At 37.7% G+C, this 9,804-nt stretch overlaps 1 protein-coding gene across 3 annotated transcripts; it reads right to left on the reverse strand.

The window, feature by feature from the left end:
* Positions 1-3,566: 3,566 nt before the first annotated feature.
* On the reverse strand, positions 3,567-9,615 carry LOC148923660 (putative LRR receptor-like serine/threonine-protein kinase At3g47570). 3 transcript variants are annotated; one of them, XM_089060873.1, is made up of 4 exons: positions 8,496-9,615; positions 7,953-8,427; positions 4,209-6,182; positions 3,567-4,099 (listed from the first exon to the last, which is right to left on the reverse strand). In XM_089060873.1, the coding sequence occupies exons 2-4, from the start codon at positions 8,044-8,046 to the stop codon at positions 3,732-3,734; spliced, it is 2,436 nt and encodes an 811-aa protein (XP_088916999.1). In that variant the 5' UTR covers positions 8,047-8,427; positions 8,496-9,615; the 3' UTR covers positions 3,567-3,731. The 3 variants fall into 3 exon arrangements, with proteins under 3 accessions (XP_088916999.1, XP_088917000.1, XP_088916998.1); XM_089060874.1 differs by lacking the exon at positions 8,496-9,615 and having other exon boundaries at positions 7,953-8,024; positions 8,280-8,323; XM_089060872.1 differs by having other exon boundaries at positions 7,953-9,615.
* Positions 9,616-9,804: the final 189 nt, after the last annotated feature.

Consider the following 9,804-nt stretch of genomic DNA (forward strand, 5'->3'; position numbering starts at 1 on the left):
TGCTGGAGGAGTCTACGAAGACGGAGGAGCACGCGATAAGACTCGTGCTGAAATTTGAAGACTGGGAGCTCCTACCCGGCCGGGTGGATTTTGAGGCGCTACCTCACTCGGGCCGGGTGATTCCACTGGAATCGCTAAGGCCAAGTTCTTCCACTCGACTGAGTGACCTTTCTGTCACCCGCCCGGGTGGCCCGTCCAAGGCGTGAGGAAGTCAGGGGATTTCACCCGGCCAGGTGATTTAACACCTTAATTCCACCCGGCCGGGTAGAGTGACGCAGGCCAGATTCTGTGGGCCTTTTCATTGGAAATTGGACCATAGTATAAATATTTTTTGATGTCATCTTTTTCCTTAGATTTTGCTGAATTAAAGTTTCTACCCTAGAGAGTTTTCTCTTTGAGGATTGTATCCAATTCCTTCCTTGAAGGTTGCTTGTCTCCATCATTGATTGATTCAAGTAAAGGTATGCATCAATGGGTTGTATCCATTGAGTAGTGGAGCCAAGGGGTGATAGAGCTATTGAAAGTTGTCTAGGGTTGTTTCCATTCTTTGGGTCAAGGTACTATGGTCATAACTCTTTTATCTCATCATTATATACATGCTTTCCATTCCTAATCTTCCATCCTTTCTTGTTTAGATTCAATTTTTGTGGTTTGATCTCTTTTTATTATCTTTTCCTTTGTGTTGAGAAACTGAAAATAGCCTCCAAAAAAAATTGTTAGATCAAACCTCATAAGTAGCAAATTCTTAGGAAATGGATCATAAAATACATGGATCCTTACCAGTACACCTATGGTAGACCGTGTGTCAGTGTACAGGTTGGCCGGTCTAGTGACTTGGTCTGCGGCCGCATTCCATGTCATATATGTGCAGATATGGTAAATGTCAATAGAAAAATGACTGATCAATCGACTTTTGAAACGGAAACTATTTTGAGTATCTCGGGCCCTTCTAAAAGCTAAACCTCGATGATTACTTATTGATGGCATGATAAATACTAATTTTAAATAACTTGTTTTCGGCATAAGTCCACTGGGTATTTCAAAATACTCAAGTTTGCATGTGTTTTCCCTATGTGCAGATTCAGATGACGATGAGCGGTTGGTGGTGTTGAGCAAATTAATTAAAACACTATGGTTGTCTTGAAACTCCGAGTGTCGTTGTGTCTTCACGCATGACTTCACTCTTCTTTTGGATGCTTCCGTTGAAACATGTTTTACTTATCGTTGGTTGATCTTGAAACTATATTTATTTTCATTTAGAACCTAGAGGCATGATATATATATATATATATATATATATATATATATATATATATATATATATATGGGATGTATTCAGATCAGGACGCTAAGTATAAGTAAAACTCAAAACACTTGCAGTCCATTGGATCATATGATCTAATGGTTAGATTAATGCCACGTGTCATCTAATAATGTAGAATTTTAGACTAATAATGTAGCTCGGATAATAATGTAGCAATTTAGTTTAATAATGTAGCATTTTAGTTTAGAAATGTACAGTTTTAGTCTTACAATGTACATTTCTAGTCTAATAATGTACCTCGCCTAATAATGTAGATTTTTAGTATGATAATGTAACAAATCACAACCATCCAATCTAATGATCCAAGGGCTGTGATTTGTGCTGTGTTTTACACTAAGATGCTGTAAGGACCCTAACACACCCCTATATATATATATATATATATATATAGGTGTGTAATCAAATACTAACTAATTTGTAGTAATAACTAATAACTAACATCAATTTTGTATGTTAAAAATATCAACACCAAGACATAAATTTATCAATATTCTTGTGTTGATAAACTTATGTCTTTGTGTTGATATTTAAATTTTACATGTTGTATTGATATAATTATGTCTTTGTGTTGATATTTCTAATACACAGAATTGAAAGTTATTAGTTATTACTGTAAATTAGTTAGCACACTAACTCATCCCTATATATATATATATATATATATATATATATATATATATATATATATATATAGGTTTGTGTTAAAATGACAACACCTCTTAAGGTAACACCATACCACCAATCCTAGCCAATCATTTGTACACATGGACGAATAATCAGCTGCCATGTGGCAATCATAAAAATTGCCCAAGGGTAAATTTTCGCGGACTGCAATATCCAATACGCTAGACTGCAATTTTTCTCGCCTGCAATATCCAATACACTAGACTGCAATCTATAGATTGCAGTCTAGTGTATTGGATATTGCAGTCTAGCGTTTATAATATTGCAGTCTAGCGTGGTGTCACAGTGTCATTTTAAGAGTGTTGTCATTTTAACGCATCCCTATATATATATATATATATATATATATGGGTGTATTCAGATTAAAACCATAATGTATATTAAAACATCAAACCATGTAAAATAATGTACATTATACACACTAATAATGTATATTTTATTCATGTATAATGTACTGTTAGCATAATGTACAGAATTCATATAATGTAAATGTACATTATTAGTGTGTACAATATTTAGAACAGTACATTATACATGAATAAAATGTACATTATTAGTGTGTATAATGTACATTATTTACATGGTTTGATGTTTTAATATACATTATGGTTTTCATCTGAATACACCCTTATATATATATATATATATATATATATATATATATTATTTCATTGAACCCTTTTCGTTTTGATTATTTATGATGATAGTTGTTATCCATTAGATTTAACTATCAAAGCGTTACTCTGATTTTTCTTGTTGTTAACCGTTCATTAAATACGTTGGTCAAATCCTTTAATGAAACCCTAGTCCTTGTCTTCGTATGCATTTAAGCACTTTTGGTCGCGATTGCCCGCATATATTTAACCCTAGAAGGGCGGTCGTGACAACTTGTGCCATTTACACCTCCCTAATAAAGTAGGCCACATAATCCACTAACACTAATTCCATTACTTTTTTCTTTCCCTCCCTCCTACTTTACCAATTTTTGTCTCCCTTTCTTTTACTTTACCAAATTGTGCATTAAAACCTGTGTCGTTTCAAATGTCCCTATTTTAGAAAAACAGAGGAAGTAATAGAATGTGAGTGTAGTGTGTATAATAAAATACCCTAAAATTACTTCTAACTGTAACATAACATTGTCAAAGTAGGAATTAGGGGTCGAAGTAGATTCGTTGTTTTGGAAAGGACCAGAGAAACCAAAGCTTGAAAAACGAAGCACTAGAAAATCAACAAGACAGAAAACCGTTTAAAGTTACTCCCTCTGTTTCACAAGAATATGCAGTTTTAGTTGGACACGGATTTTAACGCACAATTGATAAAGTAAGAGAGAAGTAGAATAAAAAAGTAATTAAAGTATTATTAGTGAAAACTGGGTTCCACCACATTAGAGACAAAAGAGCTTCTAAATTTAGAAAGTACATATTCTTGTGGGACAGAAGAAGTATATTTTTTGTGTGGGAAAGTATAGAGAATAAATTTTAAATCAAATTATTGTTCCATAATATTACAAACTTTGGCCTAATTTTATGGTATTTCCTAGGAATTTGATATTTGGTCATAGAAATCAAAACTTATTTAATTCATTTGTTCCTTGTACAATTTGCATCATAGTCTATCACTGCACTGCAACGCGTAACCTTATTCAAAACTGAAATCACATACCATAATTTTCCTTATTCAAAACTAGAATATATCGGGCATTATTTGCAATACAACATGAGAATCATCGCCTGACGTTGCTGGCCCTTTCTGCTGTTGCTTTGGATTTGATCTTCTGAAGAGAAGCCACTACTTCGATCATGTTGATTCTTTCCTCCGGCGAGAAGGCTACGCATTTCATAGCCACATCAAAAATTGATGAGACACATTGCTCATTTGATTCAAAGTATTGATCATCTCTCGATAACAATCCAACTGCCACAATTTCAGATACTCGACTTTCTTGCAAAGCCGCACTCACCCACTCCTTTACGCTCATTTCCCCGTTGAACATATCATTCGTTGGCCTCTTTCCTGTAAACATCTCGAACAGCAAGATTCCGTAGCTGTATACATCCCCATTTATGGATACTTTTCCTTCCGATCCATACTCTGATCATGTTACAAGTACAGCACCAACATTGTCACCATGACATAATTACTAAAAAAAAATTAAAATTTAAGAAATTATTTAAAATATGGAAAGTTATATATACATCACCTGGTGCTGCATAACCGACAGTTGCTAGGGTTTTTGTTAGAACCATAGCTTCCCCTTCGTCAAAGAGCTTGGCAATGCCAAAATCAGCAACACGAGCAACCATGTCTTCATCAAGCAACACATTGCTTGGCTTCACATCACAATGGACAACGGGATACGTATGGCCATGATGAAGATATTCCAAAGCTAACGCAACATCTATTGCTATCTGCAAGCTTTGCGGAAGATCCAAGCAATGGCTTCCGGAATGCAGCCATTTCTCCAAACTCCCATTTGGCATGTATTCAAGAATCAAAGCTCGGAACTCTGGATTTACACAACAGCCAATTATTCGGACTAAATTCCTGTGGCGAAGCGCGCTTAGTATCTCACTCTCAGTATCAAAGCTCTTGCTAGCACCTTCCAACTCCAAATTGAATATCTTCACCGCAACATTTAGCCCATCGGAAAGTATTGCTTTGAATACCGAACCAAAGCTCCCTCTTCCAAGCAGATTCGTTTCACCAAAAGAATCCGTTCCTCGCTCAAGTTCTAAATACGAAATTCTCCTCCAATCAATTTTCAATCCAATGCCCTCATCCGGAGTTGTGATCCTTTTCTGATTGCGTCTCCTTATAACAAAAACTACGATCACCACCAAAACGACAACCGCAACGAGAGGGGGCACGAGATACTTCACCAACCGATCATTCTTCGATCTTTTAGGGCAAGGCGGCACTTCAAACCTTGCATCACCGCATAGACCAGCGTTGCCAGAAAACGAATCAGCAGTGAAGTTAACAAAGCAGCCCTCATTCGGAATTTCTCCTTCCAATCTGTTGTTAGACACATTGAAGTAAAGAAGAAGCTCGAGGCCTTGTAGTGACTTAGGTATAAATCCAGAAAGACTGTTGTTATACAAATACAGTGATTGTAAACTTTTCACATCTCCCAAGGATTCAGGAATGCTTCCATCAAATTTGTTATCATTCAAAAGCAAAGTAGTCAGTGATTCACACTCACCAATTGAGCTTGGAATCAGACCACTAAATTGATTAGAAGAGAGGTCTAATATATCTATTCCCTTCAAATCCCCAATCAGAGATGGAATCTCCCCACTAAATTGATTCAACTGCAGCTCTAGATACACCAAATCTTTAAGACTCCAGAAGCTCAAAGGTATCGTCGAGTTCATCTCGTTCATCGCGAAGGAGACACTTCTTAGCGTTTGAATTTCACCTAGGCATCCCGGGATCGAGCCGGTGAACAGATTCGCACTCATATTCAAGTCCCCCAGCATCCGGAGCTGACAAAGATCGGATGTGATGTGCCCCTCAAGTTGATTTTCTCCAAGCCTCAATACTTGGAGGTTTGTCAAATTTCGAATAGTCGTTGGGACGAATCCGGTTAGTTTATTACCAGAAATTTGCAAATTCAGCAAACTAGTTAAGTTCCCAATCTCAGAAGGAATGCCACCTCTAAAGTCACAGTATGAAGCCCTTATCACTTGAAGCGTATTCGAGAAGTTCCCGATCGAACGAGGGAGAACTCCCACCATTTCGTGATTATACGACACTTCTAATCTTTTCAAAACGGGGCAGTTTGTTAGGGAAGATAGGAATTCATCAGCTCCGGTGAGATTGTTTTCCCAGAGGGCGATCCTTTCTAGGTTTCGTAGATTGGAGAAGGAGGGAATGGAGCCGGTGAATGAGTTTCTGTTGAGTTCCAGGATAGTGAGCTTGGTGGCGTTGTTGATGGAGGTTGGGATTTTGCCCGTGAGTCTGTTGAAGAATAAAGTAAGTAGCTCGAGATTGGGAAGTGAAGCTCCCATGTTTGGAGGGAGAGGTCCGGAAAAGAGGTTTTGTTGGAGATGTAATCCTTCCAATGTTGAGAGGTTGAATATGGAAGATGGGATGGAGCCGTTTAAATGATCGTTAAAGGGAACCTGAAAATGCTCAAGGTTTGATAGTTTTCCTAGCTCTTCAGGCAGTTCACCTGTCATACAAATTAATGATAATGATTTGCATTTATTACAGAGTTGCAAGGCTACAAAGTAATCCCTCCATCCCGCTTTAGCAGTCCCGATTACTTTTACAGTTTTGTGTACTCGTTTTGTATATATGATAATAAATAGTTAAAGTGGAGAAATGGTAAACTACCGAGAGAATAATATAGAGAAGTTTTGTCTCTACAATATTCTCTCTATTACTTTACTATTTCTCCACTTTAACTATTTATTACTTCCTCCGTCCCAAGGAAGATGACCCCTTCCTTGGGCGTACGGGAATTTATGCAACTTTATTTTGTGTGTGAAGTGGAGAGAGTAAAGTAAGAGAGAGAATAAAATAGAAAGTAAAATGTTTCCATTTTTAGTAATGAGTCATCATAGTTGAAACAAACCAAAAAGGAAAGTGAGTCATCTTTAATGGAACGGAGGAAGTATCATTTTTACAAAACGAATGTAGAAAAGTAATCGGAACCTCTAAAGCAGGACGGAGGGAGTATGCAATTGTGATAATAAAAATAATGTTTAGTCGACAACTTAGTTGGAATAAAACTAGTCAATTTTTAGATTTTGTGAAAACTAATTGAATCTTTATTTTAGAATTTTTAGTGAAGATGTATTGGTTATACACTCCCTCCGTCTCATAAAAATATGTGCACTTTACATTTTCGTTCGTTGCACAAAATATGTGCATTCCATTTTTATAAAGTTAAATCAATTTAATAATGTAGGTCTCACTATTCACTAACTCTATTTTAACTACTATTCTCCTCCTCTCTCTTACTTTACCATACTATTCACTTCATCTCTCTTACTTTACCAATTTTATCTTAATTCTCGTAACATATTCATTGCCCACATTTATATGGGACGGAGGGAGTATTATTTATCCAATTGATTTTTTTGCTTTGCTCCAGTGGTTGTTTGAGTTATTATTTGTGCCTCTTTCATTCAATTGATTAGTTACCTCTTTAATGTTGTTAGGGTTAATAAGATTAATCATGAGACGAAACACTTAACTTTGATTAAATGATAATTTACACTTTGATTAATAGAACTCGGGAGAGTTGAGTTTTGTGTGAGGCGTTTGATCATAGTGATTTAAGGAGTTAGATGTTAGGTATTTGAAGAGGACTTTAATCTTAACAACTAATCTTCGGATTTCTAAGTTCGGGGGAAGGTTTAATCTAATAGAGTGACCGACCTAACATCACTAAAGACACTAAAAGCAAGGGAGAATAATTGGATAATAACATAGAACTGTGCATTAGATAGTAGAGTTCTACATTCATTCTAAAATATGCACTGTGGTACTGAAGTTGACACTATAGTGTCTGTAGGAAACGATATTCTTATTTACATTAGCTTCATACACTTGTGCGATTGGTTAAGTAGTAAATACAAAAGCTAGTCACATATGCAGTTTGGTACGGGTGAATTGACCAATTTATACCATAAGTAGATTAGAGGAGACAATGAGGAAGCTAAATGAAACATTTCTTTTTTTTAAGAAATAATTAACACCTTTCTATCTCATATACAAAATATTATTTTATTATCTTTCTTACTTTATTTTATTTTATTTTTATTTCGGTCTCATATTTTGTCCCTACTCTCTTATCTATTACTCCTACTACACACCACTTTCTAAACTTTCGTAAAAAATAAAAATGTCTCATTTTGATCGGATCGTTTTTACTGTTCATTTTGACTATGTCAGATTTCACCTCTGTTATAAATGAAAGAACAAAATAACGTACCTTCCAGCTGATTAGAAGAGAGTCCAAGAAGTTTCAGAGATGTAAGATTTCCAACTTCCTTTGGTATGCGACCTAGATTATCAGTCACGAACATAGAATTTGATTAGCTATACATACAAATTGTAACACCCCGACTTTTGAACATCTTTTAAGCTCTTCTAAAAGGGACGCCGAATGGCTAGAAATTTTTTTTTAAGATGATCGTTAAGACGATCAAAGGAGAATTTGGACATTTAAGATTGACCAAGAGTATTTTCAATTTCATTTAGTACAAGAGAACTTAAGCCCAAAATAAATAATGGATCAAGAACATGTTTCAGATTATACAAAAAAAATGTGTATAGATTTCGGGCCTCTTCTTATCCAGCCAAATGTCTTTTCTTCGGCCCACTCAAAACTCGGCCCAATAGCTTGAAGATCAGCCACATAGGGCCTCAACCGATTGTCACCTGTTTAGCTAACAACACTCCTATGCCTGCATGATAAATCCAAATTCAGTTAAGGAAAAGCAAGTGAGGAGTTATTGAAGATGAGTACACCTACACAAAATGTCAAAAGTAGTTAACAAAGAGCCAAGGAAGAGCTGGGTTGTCCCTAATCAAAATCTGGGTTGTCCCTAATCAAAATATTGACCAAATCCCAAAAGGTCGCAGGAGCTGCAACAAGAAGACAAACTCCATTAAGGTCTAAGCAAGAAGAAGCCAAGAGAGCAGATTTCTCTCTGCACACATCCCTCTGCCAAAATCCCAACAACCAAGCAGATTTTCAGCCTATATATATACATGTATACATAGCCAGTTCCATCCTCTCCCCACCATTTTCGACCCCCAAAAATCCACAAGTGACGGAGGAGTAACGAGGGAGGAAGGCAGTGGCTGTGCGAGAGGGCAGCCCGGTAAACCAAGAGGAATCACCAAGCCAAGGTAATCTCCCAACACCACCCTTTGCATCACGTTAGAAATCCCACATCTTTAAAACTTAGAACCATAGATGCTCAAGAACACATAAATTTTAGAGTTCAATACCATAGCTTTCAAATGAAACAGAAAAACCAAATAGTGCACCACTGTGAACTAGCCAAACCACCAAGTAATAACATCCCAAACATCGAACATAATTATGTTAAGTAGCAAACTGGATAGAAGGCTTAGCTTAGCATATGGGGCTATCCGGCGAGGGTCGAGTGACGACGGAGCTCCGGAGAGCCGACAGGGGCAGCAGCCGCAGCTGTTGCCGGCGCTCCGAGTGAAGATAGAGAAAAGGGCGATGACGACCCCCGAGTTCCACGCACGACGGAGAAAGAGACGGAGGGAGAAAGGCGATGCCTTTCCCCTCAATTGATGACTCTGCCGGAGCAGCAACGCGAACCGTCGGCGGCGATCGCCGGAGAGGAAAGGCGGCGATGGCTGGTCCACTGGAGCCGTCGCCGAGCGACGCAGCAGGCGGCAGCCCTGCTCGTCGAGCAGCCGAGGACTCCTCCGAACTCGACGGAGGGAGAGAACCCGATGGAGGAGGGAGTATCCGCTGACGGGACTCCGAGATCCCGTCGAGGTAGCGGCGATTTTCGCCGGAGAAGAGAGGCACTGCTGCTGTTCTGAAATTTAGGGATTTTGACTAAAATTGAGAAGAGAGAAGTCACGTTGGAAGGGAGTATATGTTTGGGTTGACTCCAATTTTAATTAATTGGTTTGGGCCGGAAGTGATAAATTAAGGAGTTTGGGCCATCATTTAATTAGTTAGTGACCTGGGCCAGAGGGCTAATTAATTTAAAGGGGCCAAGGAGGATTTAAATATTGAGCCAAGGTTGTTTAAGAAATGGGCTGACTTTTAATCGGTAGAAAATTTAGAGACG

This window comes from Salvia hispanica, chromosome 6 (assembly GCF_029641045.1).
Source record: "Salvia hispanica isolate PSC_SH4W2 chromosome 6, Shi_PSC_v1, whole genome shotgun sequence".
NCBI lineage: Eukaryota > Viridiplantae > Streptophyta > Magnoliopsida > Lamiales > Lamiaceae > Salvia > Salvia hispanica.